At 40.1% G+C, this 25,802-nt stretch overlaps 1 protein-coding gene across 1 annotated transcript in view; it reads left to right on the top strand.

The window, feature by feature from the left end:
• The first annotated feature begins 4,436 nt into the window (after positions 1-4,436).
• Positions 4,437-25,802, top strand: part of ETFA (electron transfer flavoprotein subunit alpha) — a 69,654-nt gene continuing 48,288 nt past the window's right edge. The window contains exons 1-7 of the mRNA XM_061394721.1: positions 4,437-4,615; positions 16,842-16,988; positions 19,012-19,093; positions 19,195-19,277; positions 22,626-22,725; positions 23,773-23,883; positions 24,526-24,627. Of these exons, the coding sequence (XP_061250705.1) occupies positions 4,577-4,615; positions 16,842-16,988; positions 19,012-19,093; positions 19,195-19,277; positions 22,626-22,725; positions 23,773-23,883; positions 24,526-24,627 (664 nt within the window). The 5' untranslated portion in view covers positions 4,437-4,576. The remainder of the gene's footprint in view (positions 4,616-16,841; positions 16,989-19,011; positions 19,094-19,194; positions 19,278-22,625; positions 22,726-23,772; positions 23,884-24,525; positions 24,628-25,802) is intronic.

The raw sequence follows: 25,802 nt of genomic DNA, 5'->3' as shown, positions 1-25,802 counted from the left end.
GGGCTTCCTTGGTAGCATACAATGAAGCAACCTTTAAGACTCTAAAGGATTCTCATCATTTTCCCAATCAATTCATATTATCCCTGAAGACACCAGACTAAACCCAGAGGGTGACAGTGGACAGTGGACAGTAGTCCTCCTGCAGCCACCACACCAGCTTGGGCATCTTAGCTAGAGCAAAAGAACACAGCCTCAGGTACACTTTATGTGGACATTGCTTTGGTGAATAAGTTCTTTTCTATGCCTATGAGGAAAGTAGATCAGAAATGGTATGCATTCACATGGAACATCAATGTTATACATTTATAACTTTACTCCAGAGCTATGTTAATTTTCAGCTTCTATAGTAAGACAGCCTAAGAGATCAAGACCATTTAGACACCCTGTAAAACATCACACTGCTCTGTTACATCAGTGACATCTCACTAACTCAGTCAGATGGACAAAAGGTGGCTAGTTCAGGGAAGAAAAAGATTTTATATCAGATCCAGGCTGTAGTCCCAGCAGTACTGCTATTAGGCCATTTATGCTTCCATAGCTGGTATTCATGTTGCATCTGCATCTTGAATCACAGACCTTTCTATGGTGCTGTGCCCCCGTAAGAACATGTAAGTCCAGGAAACGAGGCGTGGAAGCAGGAGGGACCTACTTTACCATCACTCTTGTGAGCTCTTGAGGAACTTCGGCTTCCAGGCCTCACAGCCCAGAGTATTTATTTACTTCCTGGAGTATTTACTTCCATTGAAGTATTTAGCTACAGATGCCACTGCATTCTGGGCACCTCGTATGCAAGGACCAGCAGGCTAGAAGCAGAGTCGTCATCCTGGCCGAGAGTGAGCCACTTGGGTGCTTCTCAGTACTCTCTTGCCCAGTTGTGACAATAAATGGACAAATGCAACTACTCTGGGCTAAGAAGGGCCAGTGGTCAGGGGCTTGGATCAGCAGGCAGGCCACTGAGCCCAGAGGAGGTGCCAGCTGAGGGTAGAGGAACTTGGCATGGCTGACGAGGAAGGAGACAGTGAGTACCAAGTGTGTTCCCCAGAGAGCTGCTGCAGCTGGGGCTGTAATTCATCCCACTAACGCTCCTCTTTTAAGTTTTCACTAGGAATCCCAGAGAAGCTGCTCCTGAAACTGGCCTGTGGGGAGGAAAGAGGTGAGGTGAGGTGAGGTGTTTTTTCAGAGACTGGAGGTTGACTGTGGAGACTGCTCCCTCCCCTCACCTTTCCCTTCCTGCCTTTTCTCTTTGGACAAACATTTCTACAACACTCAGTAAACATGAACCAGATACCAAAAACCATTGACTGGGTCTTGCCACAAAAGCAGCTCATAACTGAGGGGGAAAGACAGATGCCCAAATATCTACAGGGGAAGTCCTCTAAGATGTTTTAGTGCACATGTTTTTCGGTGGTTGCTGACCGGCTTGTGAACATAGAACTGGCCACCACTCCATGAGCAGCTCTGGTCAGTCATCACAGACCTGGACAGTTTTCTGCCTTTTCCTTGGTTTTGGTTCTGCTCTGCCAGGAACCACCTTGTCCCCGTGGACATTGCGCGCCTCTGCTGGGCACAGCTGCTGCTGATTCACTGGAGCCTGGGTGGTGCCAAAGCTGCCCCAGCGAGGGTGGAGGCAGGATGGGGGAGGGGAAGCCTTTCTTCTCTTTTGTGTTTTGCTTTGTCACGGGTGTGAAGGTGGGGAAGGAGGTTGGTTTGTGTACCAATTTTTCCACATCATTTTTAGTAAAATACTCTTTTCAGTTTTTACTTAAAGCACCCTGCCCTCTTCTTTCCATTTCCACAGGACTGTCCAATTGGGAAACTGGGCTGGGAGGCAATGTAGTGATACAAGGAGTCCTAAATGGCAGCTCCTACATGCAGACTCCCAGAGGGGGTCCACAGCTCCACCCCACCATGTGGGTGCAGACGTGTTCCAAGTAGATGTAACAGGTGTTCAAGTTATGGTCATAGAGAGTAAAGAAGAGGAAAGGGTTCATTCACCCTGGAGGGTTGGAGAAGGCCTTACAGAAGAAATGCCTGTGAGCTGAATGTTTAAGGTGGCATAGGAATCTGCCAGGTGGATTGCCAAGTCCAGACAGAGGGAAGAACAAGCAAAGTATAGGGCCTGCAAATGTTTGTTGGCTCAAAGTTCTTGCTCCAGAGAATTTATATTCCCATGCAAGGAGATTAGCAAGAAATACAAAAGAATAGAAACGTGTATGCTGTTAGGTAGTGATGAATGCCAACAAGGAAAGTCAAAGGAGATGGCAGAGAGTGCAGAGGGAGGGGGACTGTTTTCTGTAGGGTGGCCAAGGTCAATCTTTTTGAAAATGTGGCTGTTGAACAGAGACCTGAATGAAGTGAGAAACAGAGCCACGTGAGGAGCATTTCAGCCAGAGGGAACAATGAGAGTGCAAAGGCCAGAGATGGGAGCTGCTTGGGGTGTTCAAGGAGCAGCAGAGTGTAGGGGGGGGGGGCATAGTGACAGGGGGCAGTGGAGAGGAGGGCTTTGAGCAGAGGACATGATTAGTCTGCTGCTTGGAGAGGAGACTTCAGGAGGCATAGGTATAAACAGGAACACCAGTCAGGGGGTTCCTGCCATGATCCAGGGGAGAGATGATAGGGGCCTGAGGGAAGGTAGCCGTGGTGGAGGAATGAAGACATGTTGGTGGAACTTGTTGGAATTTGTACATCTTTTGAAGGTAGAGCCAGTGGGATTTGTTGGTAGTCTCAACAAGGCTGGAAAGGTAGTTTGTTACAAAATAGGGGACTAAGAATTTCTGAATGTATCACTCCCCTGCTTAAAGTTCAGACTCTTTAGCAAGCCACTCATTGATTTGCTGATTCATCCAACAATTAGTGATTGAATACCTCCTATAAGACAGGCTGTGTGCAAGGTGTGAAGACACATTAATAAAAACAAGTAGGACAGACTCTGCCTTTACAGGTCTTACAGACAGATGGGTGAGACAGACAGGTAACCAGGCTGTTACAACCCATGTGACAACTGCCTCCATATACAGGGGAAGTAGTATAGGTGAAAATAGGGGCACATGGAAGAGAGATTTAATTCAGAGTTACTTGTGGTGGTGGTGGGGGGTGGGGGGAGAGAGGAAAGTCCAAGTTGAAATATCAAGAATGAATAGGTATTAATATTAAACAGTTGAAGGAATAAAGGGGAGAAGGAGGAAGAGAGTAGGGAGGTGAAGGGAATAGGGTATTGGAGGATTTGAAGGAAGTTCTGTATGGCCATGCAAGATGGAAAGAGGGTAAAAGAAGAAGGGATTAGCTCACACAAGGCTTATACTTCACATTAAGGGGGTTGCATTTTATTTTAAAAGCAATGGGGAGCCACTGAAGTGTATTCAGCAGGGGAATCCATCACTGGTTTATCCTTTTGAAAAGCCCTTTGGTTGCCTTGTGAGATGGATTGAAGGGTGGAGAAGCCTGCAAACAGGGAGAACAGTAAAGAAGCAACTGAAGCAGTGTAAACACAGACAGGGGTAGAAGAGAGTCCTGGGTGGATTTGGGAGCTGTTTGGGGGAGTGGAATCTCTAGAATTTAGTGACTGATAGGATAGAAAATGAAGGAAGGAACAAGTCAAGTGTGACCCTCAGGTTCTGGCTTGAGCCGTTGGGTGGAGATGGAAAGCTTTGTCCGAGAAACAGAATACAGGCTGAGAATGAAGTCTGGATGGGAATGCCCAGTCAGTTGTGAATGTGTGGGTCTGAGGTGTTGAGAGACATTCTGAGGAGCTGCCCAGTAGCCAAGTGGATCCAAAGGTCAGGAGAGATTTAGCAGTCATGGGCACTGAAGACAAGGTGTGGTTGGGGCTGAGTAGGGAGAGAAGAGGGCTTGGGTGGGGCCGCATGTTACACCCCAATTCAAGACATTTCCCAATCTGCCTCCTTCTATAGGCAGCACACAGCAGCCTGCCCCTTGTTCTGGGATCTTCCTGTCCTGTTCCTTCCTCGTTTGGGCTCCCTGTTTGTTCCCCTTCTAGAACCCAGCTCAAACATCACCAATTCCAGGAATCATTCCTTCCGTAATATTAATGATACGTTTTCCTTCAGAGTCTGGTGAAGTCAACCTTTCACGCATCCTTTTATTATATTGCCCTGACCTGAAAAATGTGTTTAGCATATTGCAGATCTTAGCACTGATACCTGTAAACAAATGAACAGGCAGACGAATAATTAGAGCTTGAGCGGAGGACTTAGTCGAGAGGACTAGGAAGTCAGGACAGTGACGTCATAAATCTGGTGTAACTGGACACTGCACACTGGGACCGGCAGGTAGTCTGAGCTACCGTCACCCGGTCTTCCCCTGCTTTGCCCCTGCCTTTTCTTATCTAACGCAGCTCCACTTTTGTCCCACTCCCAAGTCCAGCCCCTAACTTTCCGCCCTTCCCATTGGTTGCGCGACCGCCCAATCGGCGGGCAGAAACCTTAAGCTCGCGCTGTCTCGGCTAGCCTGGGGCGCCTGCTCTCGTTCCCGCGTCTCGCGAGCGTTACGGTGACTCGCGGAGCATTTGCAGTTCGGTCTGCTCTCGGCTGCCGTGAGGCGAATCGGTGCAGGCACTATGTTCCGAGCCGCGGCTCCTGGGCAGCTCCGGCGGGCGGTGAGTCCGGGCGGGGAGGGCCGAGCCCGGTGACGGCCCGGCCTTAATCTGCTGTTCCTGTGAAGGTCTGGGCGAAGGTCACCGCCATCCCCAGACCTAGCTGGCCCTCGCGCTGGCAGGCCCGGGTGGAACTGGGGCTCGGGTTCAAGGTTTTGGGGGCCTGCCCTTGCTTCCTTCCGGGTCGCCAGCTGGGGGTCGAGGTCAGAGCTCAAAGTACCGAACCTAACTCCCGCTGCCCCTCCGCGTCCTCTTCGCAGCCCTTCTCCAGCCCTCCAGCTTTCCTCTTTGCACTGCTGGGCCGCCAGGTTTTCCACCTTTGGCGGAGAGCTAGCATCTGCGTCCCCGGGGAATCTTTACCCGAGGGAGGAAAATGTCGCCGCTGGGATGCCTTGTAAAAAATAAAAAACTTGAGTTCAGCTTCGAAGGTGTCGTTTCTGAAAGAATTATACATTTTCCCTGGGCGCATTACGGCTGCTCGAATCCACTCACTGTCAAGTACAGGGGGCGAGGGGCAATGTGGTTTTGGAAACTTGGTCTGCTCTCTGGTAAATGGGACAGTGGTGAGTTTAGGTGATTGTATTGACAACTTTGGCCAATTTGCTTTTTTTAATCCAGCAGATTGTTGGTTAAGTATCTGGGGAACTGTTGGTAGCGCTAAGTTTTTGATGCTTTTATTAGTTACAACTCATGAGTTTACCACATTTTTCTATTATGAGAAAGACTAATAGAAAATATGTTTTTGTCTAATGCTATGGGACACTAGTATTTGGAGATTGACCAGTTACAAGTCAAGTAACAATTTATATTGTAGATTCTGAAGGTTTTCTAATTTACACTTAGGTTAAGTGACAAGATTGCTAAACTTGGGTCAGAAACTTTCCTGTGGTTTTGTACTTTTTCTACAGTTTTTCTTGTGCTCGCATATTTTCTTATATCCTGCTGGGACTTTCTCCTTGACACATAGTTAGCAATCTTTCTAGATATCTGTAGGTCCTTTTCTTGTGTATTGTTTGTTTCATTAAAAAAAAAAAACCCACCAACTCTCCGTTCCCCCTCCTCATACACACACAGTTCAAACCCATATCCTTCAGGTCAGCCTTCAGTCTTTCTCCCAGATATTTTCCTCAGCGGATCCAGACATAAACAAGTTAAAGGCATCGATTTGGAAAAAGTTCTAGGTATCGAAGTGACACTCTTATTGTATACAGTAATGAGAAGGTAGTTTTGTGGGCAGGTTAGAAGTCTGGCCTAAGAGAAATAGTTGTGTAGGGGGCACTTGAGACTCAGTTATTTTATAGTTATTGACTCAGTTATTTGACTTCCCTGGTAGTTCAGATGGTAAGGAGTCTGCCTGCAATGCAGGAGACCTGGGTTCTATCCCTGGATCAGTAAGATCCCCTGGAGAAGGAAATGGCAACCCACTCCTCTTGCCTGGAGGATCCCATGGACGGAGCTGGCGGGCTACAGTCCACAGGGTTACAAAGAGTCGGACACGACTGAGCAACTTCACTTCAACAGAAAAAAAAGTGGAACGACTAACTTAAGTAATCACTCTAAACACAGTTTGCCAATATACATGGACAGTATTTCCAAATTTTACTGTGGTTTGCCAAAGACTTTGACCTTTACGACTTATTTTCAGAATTTGAAGTCATGCTAAGTAAAGTAACTCCTCCAAAGTCATTGGAAACATCTGAGAGATTTGAATTTCAAGGATATAGGAAAATAGTGGGCGAAGAAGGCAATGGCACCCAGTCCAGTACTCTTGCCTGGAAAATCCCATGGATTGAGGAGCCTGGTGGGCTGCAGTCCATGGGTCTCGAGGAGTCGGACACGACTGAGAGACTTCACTTTCACTTTTCACTTTTCTGCATTGGAGAAGGAGATGGCAACCCACTCCAGTGTTCTTGCCTGGAGAATCCCAGGGACGGGGGAGCCTGGTGGCTGCCGTCTATGGGGTCACACAGTCGGACACGACTGAAGTGACTTAGAAGCAGCAGCAGCAGGAATATAGTAGGAACACTTCTAGAATGAATACATAAATACACATACATATTTAGCTTTAAAAATTTAGAAATTTCAGAAAAGTTTCAAGAACAGCACAAAGAAATCTCAAAACCCTTTTCTGAATTTCACCAGCTGTTAACAGTTTGGCACATTGGCTTTATTTCTCTTCATATATACATCCTGTTATTTTTCTGAACCATTTGAGATTATATTGCAGACATGCCCTTTTCTCCTAAAACTTTTAGTGTATTTTCTATGAACAAGGAGTATGTACCTTTCATAACTACAGTTCAGTTCAGTTGCTCAGTGGTGTCTGATTCTTTGCAACCCCATGGACTGCAGCACACCAGGCCTCCCTGTCCATCATCAACTCCGGGAGTATACTCAAACTCATGTCGGTGATGCCATTCAACCATCTCATCCTCTGTCGTCCCCTTCTCCTCATGCCTTCAATCTTTCCCAGCATCAGGGTCTTTTCCAGTGAGTCAGTTCTTCACATCAGGTGGCCAAAGTATTGGGAGTTTCAGCTTCAACATCAGTCCTTCCAGTGAATATTCAGGACTGATCTCCTTTAGGATAGACTGGTTGGATCTCCTCACTGTTCAAAGGATTCTCAAAAGAGTCTTCTCCAACACCACAGTTCAAAAGCATCAATTCTTTGGCACAGTATAATTGGCAAAATCAGCAAGTTTAACAATGATACAATACTATGCATTATCTGGTCTACAGGTATTATTCATGTATTACCAGTTGTCTTGTTAATCATTTGTAGCAGTATTTTTTTGTATTGTTTTTTAAATTGAAGTATAATTGATTTACAGTGTTATGTTAATTTCTGCTGTATAGCAAAGTGATTCAGTTATACATATATATACATTCTTTTTTATATTCTTTTCCATTATGGTTTATCTTAGGATATTAACTATAGTTCCCTGATGCTCAGCAGTAGGACCTTGGGGTTTATTCATTTCTGTATGTACCAGTTTGCTTCTGTAGCATATTTCTTACTCTAGTCTAGAATAGTCCAGAATCAGGCCTTGCAATTTAGTTCTCATGTGTCTTCAGTCTTTGTTAGAAAGCTCCTCAGCCTTTCTTTGGCTTTGATGACAATGGCATTTTTGAAGGCGCCAGGCCTTCTATTTTGTTGACTGTCTCCCATTTACATTTGTCCAGTGTTTCCTCTGGTTAGTTTTAGGTTATGTATTTTTGGCAGGAGTTTTACAGAAGTGGTATTGTGTTCTCAGTGGATCATACTGGGAGGCTCATAATGTTGGTTTATTCCATTGTTGGTGGTATTAATTACTTGGCTAAAATGTTATTCAGCAGGTTTCTCCACTGTCAAATTACTACTCTTCCCTTTGTGATTTTTAACTAATTTATGGGGATATACATTGAGACTATAACTCTTCTGTTTCTCATCAGCCTTTCACTCACTAGTCTTATCTGGTGATGCTTCTTGCCTGAGAAATGATTACTGTGATATAAAATGGTGATTTTTCTAATTCCATCGTTCCTCCTACATTTGTTAGTCTTGTATTATTATTTATGAACTCAAGAAACCGTGCTTCATTCAGTAAGTTATAATCCGTTCAGTTCAGTCACTCAGTTGTGTCCGACTCTTTGTGACCCCATGAATTGCAGCACGCCAGGCCTCCCTGTCCATCACCAACTCCCGAAGTTCACCCAAACTCACGTCCATCGAGTGGGTGATGCCATCCAGCCATCTCATCCTCTGTCGTCTCCTTCTCCTCCTGCCCTCAATCCTTCCCAACATCAGAGTCTTTTCCAGTGAGTCAACTCTTCGCATGAGGTGGCCAAAGTACTGGAGTTTCAGTTTTAGCATCATTCCTTCCAGAGAACACCCAGGACTGATCTCCTTTAGAATGGACTGGTTGGATCTCCTTGCAGTCCAAGGGACCCTCAAGAGTCTTCTCCAACACCACAGGTCAAAAGCATCAATTCTTCAGCACTCAGCCTTCTTCACAGTCCAACTCTCACATCCACACATGACCACTGGAAAAACCATAGCCTTGACTAGACGAACCTTTGTTGGCAAAGTAATGTCTCTGCTTTTGAATATGCTATCTAGGTTGGTCATAACTTTCCTTCCAAGGAGTAAGCGTCTTTTAATTTAATGGCTGCAATCACCATCTGCTGTGATTTTGGAGCCCAGAAAAATAAAGTCTGACACTGTTTCCACTGTTTCCCCATCTATTTCCCATAATCCATTACTACTGTTAAATGTTTTGGTGGTCAAGTTGTGCCAGATTTCTGAAGTGCAAGTCCCTTCAATCTGGCCTGTTTACTTACACTTATGATACTCTAAAGTCAAAATGGCTTATCTGACTCCATACTCTAGAAATTTAAAAAAATTTTTCTGTAGTTAACTGAATAAATTTAGAAAGATACATTTCTACAAAGTCATATTTTTAACAATAGATTAATCTACTAAAAGATTTAAAAGATTAAGATGTTAACATGACAAGGTGAATATAGCTAACACTGCTGCTGCTGCTGCTAAGTCACTTCAGTCGTGTCCGACTCTGTGCGACCCCATAGACGGCAGCCCACTAGGCTCCTTTGTCCCTGGGATTCTCCAGGCAAGAATACTGGAATGGGTTGCCATTTCCTTCTCCAGTGCATGAAAGTGAAAAGTGAAAGTGAAGTCGCTCAGTCATGCCCGACTCTTAGTGACCCCATGGTCTGGAGCCCACCAGGCTCCTCCGTCCATGGGATTTTTCCAGGCAAGAGTACTGGAGTGGGGTGCCATTGCCTTCTCCGATAGCTAATACTACTAAACTATATATTTAAAATTGGCTGAGATGGTAAATTTTATATTTGTTTTTCATCACAGTCAGTGAAAAAAGAAAAGAAATACCTTAAGCTGTTAGAATGTAAGTTAAATGACTCACGTTTGGTATGTAAGTTATGTTTCCATTTTGGCTTATCTGTGGCCTTGAGCAAAGTCCTTCATCTTTGGAGAGGGCTCCTCAGTGTTACTTGTTAATGAAAGTGTTTTCTATCCAAAACAAAGGGCTGAGGAGCACACTAAGAGGAAAATAGGTAGTTAATGTTCTTGCAAGAATATTAATCTGAATTATTAGTATTATTTTATTCATTTGCATTTAGGATTGATTTGTCGACTAGTAAGATACCAAAGGGACTGCCCTGGAGGCTCATTTGGTAAAGAATCTGCCCGCAATGTGGATCTGGGTTCCATCCCTGGGTCGGAAAGATTCCCCTGGAGAAAGGAATGGCTACCTGCTCCAATATTCTTGTCTGGGAAACTCCATGGACAGAGGAGCCTGGTGAGCTACAGTCCATAGGGGTCGCAAAGAGTCAGACACGACTGAACGACTTATACTTTCAAGATACCAAAGAGATATTTTACACGGAGAGTACAGCAACACTTTCAAGGTTATTTGAATCTGCCTATTACTGTATTCATTCCCAGACAGGAAGACATATCTATTATGATTCAGAAGCTATGAAACTGGCATGAAGGAACATGACATTTTTCAGAGTCCATGGTTTATCATTGATGAATGAGATTGAACTCTGTAATTCACATGCAGATTTTAATTTCTTTTGAAGGAAGAGAGAAAGCCAACTTTGATGTGGTACTGAAAGATTTATTGCATGAGGTGAATTAAATAAAATTATGCTGCTGCCAACATGTCTACTTTAAGCGTCTTGTCTGTTTTTAAAGAGAAGTAAATTGACTGTTTTTAATAATATAGTCAATGTCATATGACATTTCTAGTCATGATTAAAAGCTACCATATTTTATTACTAAAGAGGTTAAAGTAATTTAAAGTTCAGAAATGTAATATACATGTTTAAATTACAAAAGTTACATTAAAATAGGGATGGGTAACTAATTATATATTATTTGTCTTTTTCAGTAGAAGTTGAAAGATTTTATAGTTTGTACCTGCTTTTTAATTTTTGAGTTAAACAAAAAGACCTCTGCCTATTTACCATAATCCCATTTAGTTTTCAAAGGTGGTGGGGGAGGTAGATTATGTTTATTCTTACTACTTTATGTTTTGAGTAGGTTTGTAAGGGTAAAGTAGGGAGTTAGGGTCCCAACTCTTTTTCTTCCAACTCCTGTTGTAGTTCACTACAAGAACATACAGTTAAACGGGCTTCCCAGGCTCAACAGTAAAGAATCTGGCTGCAATGCGGGAGACATGAGTTCAATCCCTGGGTCGGGAAAATTCCCTGGAGAAGGAAATGGCAACCCACTCCAGCATTCTTGCTGGGATAATCCCATGGAGAGAGGAGCCTGGCAGGTTAGAGTCCATGGGGTTGCAAAAGAGTTGTACATGACTTTTTATCAGCAACAGTGATCCTTGGTTGCTCCTGAAAGAACAGAAAAACAAGCAGGATCAAAACTGTTAAGGCTGAATAAGAGGACGAAAGTGTGCTCATTGAACTTGAGCTATCCGAGGTTGATGGTGACTTTGAAGAGATTGGATTCAGTGTTGAGTGGAAGTGAAAGCCAGTTTGCTGTGAGTAAAGGTTCAGAAGTGAGGTGAGGCAGCAGAGTTTGTGTGTAAGGACTTTGTTTTCAAGAAGTCTAGCCTTGAAAGGGTGGGGAGATGATAACCTCTTTAAGCCCTATCCTTGAAGGGTACTGTCTCATAAAGGCCAGTCAGCTTAATAAGGGTATGAGCTGGTATGTAAAAGAAAACTTCACTTTACTACTTGGAACTAAGTCTAGTCAGTAAGTTCAGATAAGTTCCCTAAAAATATGATGGAGTGGGAAGACTTCCCTGGTGGTTCAGTGGTTACGAATCCGCCTGCCAGTGCAAGGGACACTGGTTTGGTCCCTGGTCTGGGAGGATCCCGTATGCCACAGGGCAGCTGAGCCTGTGCGCTCTAGAGCCCATGCTACAGAAGAGAAGCCAGGACAATGAGAAGCCTGCACACTGCAACAAAGTTTCCCCTGCTCCCCACAGCTAGAGAAAGCGCGCACAGCAGCAAAGACCCAGCACAGCCAAAAATCAGTTAAAAAAAAAAGTATGATAGGGTATCTCTAGTGATTTAGCACGTTTGTGTACTGTTCTTGGTAGACACACATATTAAAGTACTTAGATAATTAAATTATCAATGACAGAAAAATGGTTGCTTTTTAGCTTTTGATCATTTTGGAGGAAACTTCTTAGTTACTAAACATTCACAGAATGCCCACTATGTATCAAACTCAAAGATAGATACTGAGTTCACAATGGAGAGTGAGACAGACCTGCTGCTGCTGCTAAGTCGATTCAGTCGTGTCCGACTCTGTGTGACCCCATAGACGGCAGCCCACCAGGCTCCCCCGTCCCTGGGATTCTCCAGGCAAGAACACTGGAGTGGGTTGCCATTTCCTTCTCCAATGCATGAAAGTGAAAAGTGAAAGTGAAGTTGTTCAGTTGTGTCCGACTCATTGAGACCCCATGGACCACAGCCTACCAGGCTCCTCCATCCATGGGATTCTCCAGGCAAGAGTACTGGAGTGGGTCGCCATTGCCTTCTCCTGAGACAGACCTAGTCCCTGCCCAGTGCCTTGCAAACAGACTGGGAAGACAGACATTGAACACATTATCTTAAGAGTGATCATGAAAGGTGTATAGGGTCTTTGGGGAATATGTACTGGGGGAGAGAATTAATCTAGTTAGGGAGCTGGAGAAACCTGTGAAATTACTTTGTGAACTAAGGTGAACTACAACTGTTGTTAGTGGGTAATGAAGTAATAGTAAGGGTAAAGGATTTTCTTTAGGTAACAAGGTCACCTCATTTTTGAGTTTTGTCTGTCTTAACTCACCTGTTTACCTTTGTTTTAATTTAGTACGTACTATATGTGCTCTTTTTTTTTTTAAGAAAATTTTAAAAGTATTTCAAAGTCTTTATTGAATTTGTTACAATACTGTTTCTGTTTTATGTTATGTTTTTTGGCCTCAAGGCATGTGGGATCTTAGTCCCCTGGCCAGGGATCCAGTCTGCACCCCCTGAATCTTAACCACTGAACCACCAGGGAGCTCTCTTATATGATACATATCTTGCCTTTTAAACATGGTATTATTTCCAGGATTGAATTTGAAACAGAAATAAAAGTGCATTAGTCATGTTAGTTTGATTATTCAAAAAAAAGCCCCAAATAAAAGCGCATCTAAAGTCTGCAGCCCCCTTGCTTCAATTCTGGGCAAGTGTGATGGGCCATCCTAGTTCTGGGGCTCCCTTGTGAGATCAGCTGAGAGCTCTTTAGTGGCTGCATTGCAGAATTGCAGTTCAGCTGCTTCCGCTGCCTGCTTATATTTCCTTGATGCCTCATGGGGAGCCAAGAGTGATCCCCAATAAACTTCTTCCACACACACGCACACACAAAAAGGTTGATGAGAAAACGGATGGTGGTACCAGTCTGCATTAATTAATTTAAGTAGCAGTGTTTTGAAGAGATTGAGATTCTTTTCTGAGCAGCTACCTTATTGCGTATTTCAACAGTTATCTTTAAATGTTGAAGATTTGGCTTCTTTTTTTCCTCATAAACAAAGAGGGCCCTAAAGTCTGCAGATGCAGTGGATCACAAGGTAATAAAACAACTTACGTTTAAAAACCCTTTCAGTAATGGGACCTGTACTTTTAGAATCTTTTTGTGATATGCTACACCACTTGTATTTAAAATAGGATTTTAGTGTTGTGGGATTTTTAGAACTGGAAAAGAGGCCTTTGAAGTCATCTTTTTGACCAGTTCTATTATTTTTAGCAGGAGAATATTTGCTAGGTGAAATATTACAGGAATGATCCATATATAAAACAGCTAAAAATGGTAATGCTTGGAGAACTGTTAATTACAAACCTCAGATCTGAGTCCAGCTACCTGTCTGTAGCCATTAAGTTCCAGTTCCTCCATATGTAAACTCAAGGTAGTAATAGTACCACATCATAAAGGATTTTTGAGTTTTAAATACAATTTAATCTTAGTAGAGGGCTTTGATCCCTGGATTGGGAAGATCCCCTGGAGAAGGGAACAGCTACCCACTCTGGTATTCTTGCCTGGAGAATTCTTTAGACAGAGGAGCCTGGCAGGCTATAGCCCATGGGGTCGCAAAGAGTCAGACACAACTAAGCAACTTTTGCTTTCCTTTCTTTTTCAGGGGGCTCATAATATTAGTTTGGTTAATTTGGGTAAAGCAAAGTGAGGGACCATTCTGGCAGCCCTGCCTGCCTGGTGCTCACTTTATTCTAGGTGCTGGTTCCAGCGGTGCCTTCCTGGATAGAGTATAGTGTGGAAACCTTCAGTTTACTTTGTCTCCCTCAATTTGAAGATGAAGCAACTGAGCTCTGGTTTAAGGAATAACATTTTAAAGGCTACAGACCAATTTCTGCTGCTGCAGGCTACACACAGCTGTTATTGCTGAATTAAGCTACATAACCATGTGTAGGTTCTGCAGCTTCTCTTGAGGCGGTATGTGAGAATAGAAGGTAGAATACTGAATTAGAAGAAACCTTAGTGAATTAAAAGAAGCCTTAATATTAAACTGTAAAGGAGTCAGTTGGTAAAGTAATGTGAAATGTCTTAGGATATATGTAGTGTTTAGTCAAGACTGGTCACATAGATGGACCGAGTAGTTTCTTATATATTCTTTTGTTGTTGTTTATTCTTTAAAATATTTTTGAATAGCCTTTTAAGAAGAATATGCAGTGTTCCCTTGGAAGTTCTGAAAAGCTTGACAATTCCTTAGGAAACTACCCAATTTATCTTATCATAGAACTATAATTTATAGCAAATATGGGCCTTCTGCCACCAAATCCTGGATTTATTCTTTAAATGATGATGAAAAGCTCATAAATTTTATGGTAAATGATATGTGAAGCATAATCAAAAATATGGTGTCTGATATATATTGGTAATAAACAGTTTGTTACTGGCAATTCTTGTTAAATGTGATTTGAATCATAAATTATGCCATTGGATCCTAATTACACAGTTCTTTACTGGGTGCTCCTCTGATTAAAAAAGAAGTACCATGTAATTCTACAGGTGTATATCAGAAAAAACATTGTTCTAGAAAATGGGGATACAAAAATGAACAGGCATGGTGTTTGCCTTCTAAGAATTTTCATGCCATCCCAGGAATTGTGAATTGCTACAACTTTTCTGGAGAACATTTTGCATCAATCAATGTTAAAAGCCTTGAAAGTGTGTCTATCTCTTGATCTAACATTCCTGGATTTTGTCATAAGAAGTGAATCTTAAGATGTGCATAAAGATTTCTAACCTTAACCATAAAAGTTCTCACCTCCTGTGAGATTTTTTTTCTAAATTATAAAAATGTAAAATCTATACAGAGACTTGATTCAGCAAAAACAGAAGTCTCCTTTTCTCCCCCTTTCTTGCTCCCTTTGAGTAAACAAAACAAGGAGGAAAAAGATAAATGTCATCCACTAATAAACAATGTATTAATTCTGTCCTCTGGCAAATTCTTCAGTGTCCTCTTCCCATCCTCATTCTGTGGCTTTGGAAGCATTTCTACCCCTGAATCTATGGCCCTCAGCTCTGGGATTGGTTCATCAAGGATCAAGGAGGCTTACAGGGCTGAGGACAAGGAATGGGTTGCAGTTGTAGAGGTAGGAAGCTTAGGGGCAAAGGGGCCCCGATCTTGTTGAAGGTTGTACAGAATCTGATTTAGTCATCTATGAAAGCAGAGTAGCTGAAGTAACCTGGCCAAGTTCCAATCTGAACTTGTAGTCTTACTGGACTAAAAGGATATCTCATCTGTTGAGGAAGAGTGCAGAGAGCTATGAGAAGGGTCATCTCTGCACTGTTTATAATCATAAAAAATTTCTGGTAACCTAAATGACTATGCAAACTAGTTGAACTGGTATGCCTAAGTATTAATTAAAAGATCAAAGTGAAGATGTTAGTTGCTCAGTAGTGCCCAACTCTTTATGATCCCATGGTCCATGGAATTCTCCAGGCAAGAATACCAGAGTGGGTTGCCATTCCCTTCTCCAGGGGATCTTCCTGACCCAGGAATTGAACCCAGGTCTCCTGCATTGCAGGCATATTCTTTACCATCTGAGCTACCAGGATATGTACAATATAGTAAACAAAAAGTATGTATTCTGTTGATTTAGTTGCATGACCAGCATTGTAGTCCTGTGCCTGGCTTCCCTTCATTTATAACCTCCTTATAAAATTCAAGCTCTGGGTACATTTTATATTAGGCTTTCTTCATTCCAACGCCAGATCAGAAGATTATTGCTGAATTCAAACCACTGAACCATGACATGTGATCATCACTGCCTGTTTTTCTCATTGCCATTTTCCACAAGGACAGTTCTCAGATTTTCTCCTTTCCTCAGGCCTGTGGTGTGCTTCCTTATCCTTTCACATGTCAGAACACCTAAACTTCCTTCCATTCTTCCTCTTGATTCTCTGTGATCTGCAGCTGCCAACATTTAGGCTGTCTTCATTAATTGGAAACTATTCTGTTTTGCAGTTGTGTGTAAACAAGTCTTATTTCCCTTGAAAACTTTGAGTGCAGGGACCATTCTTGTTCATCTTTGTGTTTCTGGTGTTTGAAATTATTTCGAATGACCATGAACTACATGTTGGTTTCTCGATAGCCCACAGTTCCTCTGGAAGGATTTTAACTGGTTCCAGGATACAGCCCCAAAGCTTTGTTGAATTTGAAAGCATATTTAAACAATTGAAACTTTAGCAAAATTGCTGGAGTGTTGTATTGTAAAGACAGATTTACATTATCAGTTATTTTGGTATTAAATTCATTTTACCTGAAGCAATAGAACTTTAGTAGTTGATTACATTATCATTATTCCTGGATATACTCTGCTCTGTAGTAGTACTGACTGCAAGTGAATGTAATTGGTAGTTGATACCTAGTTTGAGAATGTCTTCTAAGGATTTTAAATTCAGATACATAAATCAGTTTCTTGTTGAACATAGATTAGTGGGAAAGTTGTTTGGAAATAATAAAAAGATTTTCTAACAGTAGAATACTAATTTGTATTTTCTATTTTTATTAGGCAGGAATATCAGTAATAGAGTGATAGATAAAAATAGCCCAGTTTTGCTATTGAGCAAGTATTTATAATACATTTATAGAACTGAGTATTGCATACACTTCTTTTTAAAGCACACCTGCTTACCAATTAGGGCAAAAAATATACTGCAACATTATTTTCCTTTTTTTTCCCCTCTTTTTAGACCTCATTGCTACGATTTCAGAGTACCCTGGTGATAGCTGAGCATGCAAATGATACCCTTGCTCCCATTACATTAAATACCATCACTGCAGCAAAACATCTTGGAGGTGAAGTGTCCTGTTTAGTAGCTGGAACCAAATGTGACAAGGTGAGAAATCTTTAAGGTCAACCATAGCAAATAAAATTGCCATCAAGAGACAGGGAAAGATGGCGACAGAGTTATAATGAGGACTGTAACCCAAACTGGGTCCTAAACCTCATTAAGTGGTCAGTTTCACAACCATTACTGTGTGTGAAAAAGAAACTAAAAGATTTGCTCACTAGGCATTTTGTCTTTTGAAATGATGTGGAATACTTGATTTAGTTCCACTGGCACCATCACGTGCCATCAGGTACCAAGTAGAGAGATAATATTTGAGTCCCCTTAGAGGTTAATAGCCAATCCCTTTTTAGTATTGATGAATATACTTGCTAATTGCTTTTAATTCCTGAAAGTGGTAAATCTGGAAAAAGTATCATGGGTATTAATTTTTAATTGGTGTAAGAATTCAAATGCAAGGACTTTCCCAAAACTACAGCTGGTACTAGAAGATGTTCTTTGTTTGGTTGTTGACATAAGACAATGACAGCTCTGTAAACTAACCCCCTGGAAAGGAACTCTAATGAGGTTTGCAGAGTCTGTGCCTTTGGACTTGAGTGAAGTTGAAGTCGTGCTGTCATTATGCTTACGCACCTGGAGCCACCAGTTGCCTCTCTCACCATGCAGGATCTGCCAGTTGTGTAGCTGGGGGCTTGGACCTCAGGGGAAGAAACCCAGAAGAGAGCTTGTTACTTTTTAGACAGTTTAATTTATTTTTTATTACATGGCATTGATGCAGAGCATGTGATATAATGCAGGTTCAGTTAGTATTGTTTTGGCCAATTTCTTACATGAAATTGGTATCTTAATGTATTCAAGCAGGTGTGTGCTTATGTGGATTTCTTTACCTAAATCCTGCTAACAACTGTTGACTCTTGCATAGTTATGAAAGACAGCTAAGCTATCTTTTTGGTTGCCCTACTTTCAGATATACAAGTTCTGGATTTGATTTTTTTTACTGTGATTTTAATTAATCTAATATAACTTGGAAGATATATTATAGACAGCAAGTAACTTTTCTGTGTAGTGCCTGAAATAAGAGATGGATTTGATAGTACCATATCCCCTGCCAGTGAATACCTGATTCAGAAGAGTTGCTTTTGCACTGCCTTCTTTCTTGAGTGAATGTTGTTGGAACCTTGCCCTCCTTTGAGGGAGGGCAGAAGGCGTGGCCTTTTGTGTTTACTCATCAGTGAATCAGCATGGAGGTAAACAAGAAGACTGTAGGCTAGAATATGGTTGCCATGTTTCTGCTAAAACAGAAACCGGTCATGCTGTACTTAGAGATTTAAAAGAAGGAATTCTAATGGCTTTCGTATACAGAAAAAAATGGCTTTTCTGTATACAGAAAATCTGAGTGGTCAAAGAGCTTTCCCAGAACCCCATCCTGATTCTAAACAAGAGAAAAGAGGAATTAAAATAGAAAATAATTTGCTTCATTATAGATAAATACATGAGGATGGGCAGGAACTCAGGGGTTGACAGTGGACTGTTTTCTCTATAGTTTTCTAAGGTTCTCTATGGTTTTCTCTATGGCCCAGAATCACTGATTTTAATATCAGCAAAAATCATTATTGTCAGATAAAGTGCAGTGGCTTGCATACCAGAGTGGTTAAGTCTTGCTCTTTAGTTCTCGGAACCTTAAGTCTGAAATGTCTGAAATGTATTGGCTGTGTCATTATTATGAGTGAAAGAACCTAACCATTTCTAAAATGATGGACTTATATTTGTATTGAGCAAAAGGGAAGAGCACGATATACAATTACATTTGAGTGGAGAGCGAAGTTGATTTTGGTTTATCAATTTGTACTTTTTTCAAGGCAAGAATTTTTGTTTAGGGTCAGTAGACCATAAGATCAATTGGCTTAAGATTTTCTTTGTTAAATAATTTTCTTTTATTCCTAAGAAGCCCTTTTTCTCATAAGAACAGTTTTTACAGTGGCCATTAAGATTTTATACTCTGTTGAATCTGTAATGGTGGCTCTATTAGTATTTTTCTGTTAGATGGATAATTAAAAACTTTTATTCATAGGTGGCACAAGATCTCTGCAAAGTAGCAGGTGTGGCGAAAGTTCTGGTGGCTCAGCATGACGCGTACAAAGGCCTCCTTCCAGGTGAGCTTTTCCAGTGGGAAAAAATTAATGTCTCAATTATGCTTGAAAACTAAATATGAAAATATTATGAGATGTGTTTATCAAATGTGTTTAATTCTCAGAGGAACTGACACCATTGATTTTGGCAACTCAGAAGCAGTTTAATCACACACACATCTGTGCTGGAGCATCTGCCTTTGGAAAGGTGAGAAGATTGAGAATGTGGAATCTGATGTCACTAGTTGGAAGGGTTAGATTTCATGGTACTGAAAATGTACAACAGACTTTGTTTAGACAGCTAATTCTGGCTTTCAGAATTAATGTAATAGTTTTGATAAAATTTATTCTTTCAAGATTTTGCTATAATTTCTGTTAAAATGCTATCTCCAGGCTTTCAGCTATGGTCATAGAGACAGCTTTGTTCTTTTGAGACTTTGTCATATTTTTTATAATGCCACTTCCAGATTTTCAGATTTTGTCATGGGGAAAGCTCTATTTTTAAATGTATTTTTCTTAAATAACAATGTGGAACTGTCTGAACGCCATTTGAATTAGTAACCCATTATAAGACATGGATTTGCTTTGGTGACTGGTGGATATTTAGAAAGGCCAAGTTTATCTATTTGAGAGATTTGGAAAGGGCTGTGTAGTGGTTGAAGACATCCTTAGGGTGGAGAGAAGTGTGATCTGATCACATGCATTGTGGTATGTCTGAATGTGCTATGAGGTGGGTCATGGTCTGCATGAGTTATTTACCTTCCTGAAATTTGTTTTCTGATATGTAACATGATGCAGTTTGGCCAGCTGATGTCTAAGTCTACCAGTTAGAACTATTAAAAGATGGAATGGGATTTCTCTGTAGCAGTTGTCATTTTCCTTGGAAATGGTTAAGTCAGAGGCTTGACATCCAGCTACTGTATTTTGGGATGTTGCAGATCAGCATTGACTAAAAGATCATTGGGGACCATTCCATCTATGAGGGTTTTGTTTCGGGGTTAGATGATTCAAACAATTTCATGAGTCTTGAGTTTCTGTGATGACAGTTCACTAAGAAAATTGTTAAGCCAAGAAAGGGTATTTGTTGTAGCTGATTCCCTAGATTTTATACTCTGGCTTTGATTGCTATATGGGTGTTTTGAGAACAAAGGTCACATAACAGTATTACAGCTGGTGCTGCAGCTTCTGAATGGATTTGGAATGAGGAAGAGTCCATCAGGTGAAGCTGAACAATTTGCTCTGTAATAGGTCTTCACGGATTGTCTTTATAAGACACCACAGCTTTATACTGGTAATCTAGAATTTTAAAACTGTCATCTTTTTGTGCATCAAAAGAACACTGTTGGTTATTACCTCGCCTTCCCTGAAGCCACGTGGTGTAGCCTGTTAGATAGTGTTGAGAGGTATCTGTTTACCGTCCATCCTTTCAGGACACTGAGACGTGTGCCTTGAAGTGCTGTGGTAAATTTTGTTTTCAAGATGTGCTAGAGTGAAACAAGGAATAGTAGAAGTACAGAAAGTATTAAATTTCAAGGAATTTAAAAAAACTCTAAAACTTTAGAAAGAAATACAGTCTGAATATCATAAAATTTGTGTGAGAATCTGCTCAGCCAGGTAATAATATTTCCAGTCATATTTCCTGAACAGTTAAAGAAGGTGCCTCAAGGAAAGAGTTACTTACTGAAGCAGGCTTTAAATGCTGACAAATTTGGTTTGTTTTAAAAGCAGGTATCTTCTAAATGTCTTATTTACCAAGTTAGAACTATGTTTAATGGCATTTTAATTATTTTCCCAAGCCCTTTATTTCCTATAAAATCTTAATTTTTTTCTGATTGTGGATTTATAAACTATGGTACTTTTCAGTAGCTCTGTTATTATGGTTGAAAGGAAATTGCTATATAATATAGGTAACAATAGACTGAATATTAGAAAATCTTTACAGTTGGAGGATGTAGCAGGAGGAAATTTGACTTCAACTTTCAATACTTGTTGGCATCAATTTATATAGAACTGCTTATTAGATACAGGGTAGAGAGATGAGAGGAGAAGGCAATGGCACCCCACTCCAGTACTCTTGCCTGGAAAATCCCATGGACGGAGGAGCCTGGTGGGCTGCAGTCCATGGGGTCGCAAAGAGTCGGACCCGACTTCACTTTCACTTTTCACTTTCATGCATTGGAGAAGGAAATGGCAACCCACTCCAGTGTTCTGGCCTGGAGAATCCCAGGGACGGGGAGCCTGGTGGGCTGCCGTCTATGGGGTCGCACAGAGTCGGACACGAGTGAAGTGACTTAGCAGCGGCAGCAGCAGAGAGATGAGAAGTGGAGACACACAGCTTCTGCTCTCAGGGTGCTTATAAACTTAGTCGAAGGTTATATAAGATGTATATTAAAACTTTTAAGACAAAATACATATTATTGAATTGTACATGCATGTGAGAGGATGCAGAATAAAGGAGTGATTAGAGGATGGTCCTGAGAGAATTCTTAGAGGAACAGAGAGGATTTGGGGATGGAATGAGGAGAGGAACTTGAGTGCTGTTACAATGAAAGTTCACCTGCTAGAGTTGGTTTCATGTACTGAGTTTAGGAGATGCCATAGAGTAAGCTCTGTGTAGAAAGCAGCGGGGGATTTACCCTTTCTATTTGTGTGATAAAAGCAACACTTCACTTTTAAAATTACACTTAGATGATCTCATCATCTAAGAGAACCTTTGCATCTAGAAAGTATGCATATTCATTCTTCACTAACTGATTCTGTTTTAGAGCCCAAGAAATTTGGATAAAAGCACAGAGGTTCTTTTCCTCTTACTGTGAGGTGAAGTAACTAAGCCCTGGGGTTAGTGGGGCTTGCCCAGTGATCTCTGCTAGTGGGAGCACAGTCACCACATGTGTCTATTCCAGAGATGTTATATGTATATGCAGAGAAAGCATATACGTGTGTGTGTGTGTATATAGAGAGAGAGAGAAAGAGAGAGAGAAAGGTTGTACTTTACTTTTCTCATTTTTAAAATTATATGGATTTACTATAATTTGTAAACCTATGCCCTATTGATGGACACTTTGGTTAGTTTTTGTTTTTTTAAATGCAACATCACTTTTTAAAAAGGTGAACATGTCTGATTTGGAATTTTTTCTTTCATGTACATTAAGTAAACATATAAAGATGTTCTTTTTTAGTATTTGAGAATTTTACTACTATAAATATTTTTCTATCATATCTAGATTCAGTAATCTATAACTGTCACACTTTGTAAATGATGATCATTAAAGCAAATGTCATGTCTCATAATTCAACGTACTGAGTTAAGGTAGTTTATTGCTATAAACTCATAAAACTCTTAATGTAGTTAGAGTAATGATCGACTCTTACTTATGTTCAAAGACTATCCAAAAAGTTGTGCTTGAAGCTGTCGTGTATCTAAAGATGCACGTGAAATATAAAATATTCAAAATAAAGTTTCTATAGAATTTGCTTTTAGAGAATGTTATTGCTAATATTTTATAGCCATCCATCAGCATGTATGTGTGTAACTCACTACTTATTTTGCTTTTAGAACCTTTTGCCCAGAATAGCAGCCAAACTTGATGTTGCCCCTATTTCTGACATCATTGCAATCAAATCACCTGACACATTTGTGAGAACCATTTATGCAGGTGAGTACCCAAGGAAAACAGTTAATCAGTATATTAAATTTTTGAAAATTCTAAAAGCAGAAATTAATATTGAAGATAGGATTTTGAAGCATGGATCATCCTAAAGCTTCCTGAAGAAAATCTTAGTGTTAGATCTATCTTAGTGTTAGAATTGCTGTTGGACCGTGATAGAACATTCTCTCTGATAGAGTTAAAACACACTTTTTTCCTTCCTGGTTATTCCATGTACAGAGTGAGATTTTTCCAGTGATCAATAAAAATTAGGTTTCTTTTTCAGTATATTTTGCAAGTGGCGCTTGAAAAAGAAAACTTTCTGTTTTTTTAAAAATAATTTCAGTCTTCTTTGCTGCTTCTATTTCATTTCTGTCTGCATTAAGAAATGCAGTTCAGTGTCTTTTTAGTTGACTGATCTTTTGCTAAGCACACTGGTCTCTGGTGGGGCTGGAGAAGGCAATGAACTCTTTGATCTTTCTGATTGAACTCAAATCAAACCTCTCATCTTTAGTAGTGTTTAAAGGGAAGTATTTGGTCATAGTTTAGGTCACTCTTAATGTAATTGCTAATCCATAAGAAATGTCTCAAATCCTTTAAAAATCTGGGTGCATCACACTTGCCATCCTTTATGCCCCTACCTTGTTTTCACTTATTTTCTTCCCTTAGCAGGCATGGTAGCTTTGTCTTTATTAAGTTATTGCAGCTCATGTTGTTAAGTTACTGATCATGTTGTTTTGGAGAAGAAAGCTTTTGTTTATATTCCTTTTAGGAAGAATGTACCTGGTTAGTGTGACAGCCTTTTCCAGTTCGTTTCTTCCCTGCAGGTCAGCACTTGTTCTATTTTTAAAGACATCCAAAGTTACCTAGAGTGCCACTGATACGTTTCTTCAATGTTACAGTCCTTTCCCTATATTTAGTAAAGGTAGAAAAAACCTAACTGGTCTCTAGTTATTTTTTCCTTATCTTTGTGAAGTAAATTCTGAACCTCAGAGGAATACTTGGGGGATTTTTTTGCCTTTCATGGTTGTTTTTAAAAATAAATATGTATTTCAGGAAATGCTATATGTACAGTGAAGTGTGATGAGAAAGTGAAGGTATTTTCTGTCCGAGGAACATCTTTTGAAGCTGCAGCAACAAGTGGAGGTAGTGCCAGTTCAGAAAAGGGTGAGTGTTCATTTGTATTTGTTTTGGTTTCTTATTTTTGGTTCAGACATTATATTAGAATAAGAGATTGCTTCTAGTTAAATCTCTAATGCAGGGTGTTTGAGAGCTCCATCTAAATAAATGATATTCCCAAGTTTATCCAAAAGTACAAAATATTTATATTATTTTTTTGTACTGTGATAGTTTGGTATATATCAAAGGGGTAAGGGTGGGGTGCATTAAGATTAATTTGTTATATTGATGTGAGGATTTTTTACTCTCCTCTCATTGTTTATTATAAAAGAGCTTCAATATAATGGAAGACTAATAATAGTAAATTTATGGAAGATGTTAACACTTTAATATATATAGTATCTTATTAAACCCCTAGAGAAAGGGTTTTTTCAGTCTTATAGGTAGACTCAGAGAATTAAATGACTTTTCAAAAGTCATATAGCTAATACGGTGAAGGCTGGAATCCAGTCCCTTTAAGTCTTTCCGAAAATCAGAGAGAATGAAATTAGTAGCAAAAAATAAAAAAATCACACTAACAAAATTAAATTTCCTGTTATTAATTCTTTGTGTATTTCTCTTAAAAATTTATTTTTACTATAGTACTTGAACTCATACTGTTTGTTTTATTATATGTATCAATACACACAGCATCAAGCACTTCCCCAGTAGGAATATCAGAATGGCTTGACCAGAAATTAACAAAAAGTGATCGGCCAGAGCTCACAGGTGCCAAAGTGGTGGTGTCTGGTGGTGAGTCGAATATTGTAATTTTAAAAAATGATGTAAACTTGAAATACTTTGCTTTTATTAATACTTAATTTTAATGGAGCACAGGTGTTTTTTCAAATGTAAGAACTAAGTTGTGAGTATTAGTCCCATTAGGAAAATGAAATCTTGAGTTTAATAGTTTGGACTTGTGTTGCAAATCTGTTTCATTGGCACCAGGGGGAGCATGGTACAAATCTCAACTCCATAGCTTTGCAACTTGGTGTCTTTGTCATTTTGACCAACTCCTGTGTTATTCTGAAGAGTATGGTTAACTTCTGAAGCAAAGAAAGGACTGGTTGGAATCTCAAGGCTGTGTTGTGCGACCCTTTGCTCTATTTTAAAAGTCTTGCAACACAGTCCAAGTCTCTATGGATAACTTGAAGTTTTTTCACATTTAATATGAAAACTGTTAATATTGCATAAGACTTGCTTCTTTTTGTATACCATGCTTCTTATTTAAAAACAAAACAAACAGAAAACCCCAAGAAACAAACAAAAAGACCCATATTTCATAGCCTGCTGACTTTTTAAAACAGTGACTGCTATGATTGAAAAATCTTTCCAAACTAAACATCAAAGGAAGTAATTAAGCTTCCAAACAACTTCTTATTGCAAGTGGCATTGAGAGGAAATAATTTATATTTCAGAAAGGTATATCTGACTAGTTTATTCACTTATTTTTTCAATAAATGTTTATTAGGTATATGTTCTCTGCCAGGCCCATTGCAAAGTGCTGGAGAAATAAAGAGGAAAAAACGGATTATTCTTGCTCTTAAGGAGTTTAAAGACTAGTGGAATGTCTTCTTTCAGTTGTTCAGTTAAGTATTGCTAAATATAGGAGTGACCAATATAGGTATGAATCTTGTATTTAAAGAGTTTTTGAAAAAAAAAAAAAAGAGTTTTTGTTCTAGTGGGGAAGACTGATTTTAAAGACTAATTATACTAGTAGTTAACCAGTTAGTTAATTACAGAATTACAGTAGTGTTGAATGCTTTATTGGAAAAGTGCAGGAGTATCATTGGAGAACTTAGGAAAGGCTTTATAGAGAAGACGGCAGTTGTATAATATGAAGATTCACTCATGTATATGAAGTTCAAAATTTTTACAGAATGGAGTTTATATTTGGTTAATTCTTTTTTTTTTTTTTCATCTTCTTA

Source organism: Bos javanicus, chromosome 21 (genome assembly GCF_032452875.1).
Source record: "Bos javanicus breed banteng chromosome 21, ARS-OSU_banteng_1.0, whole genome shotgun sequence".
Taxonomy (NCBI): Eukaryota; Metazoa; Chordata; class Mammalia; order Artiodactyla; family Bovidae; genus Bos; species Bos javanicus.
Note: the sequence above shows the minus strand (reverse complement) of the source record. Positions and strands in the feature narration are given on the sequence as shown.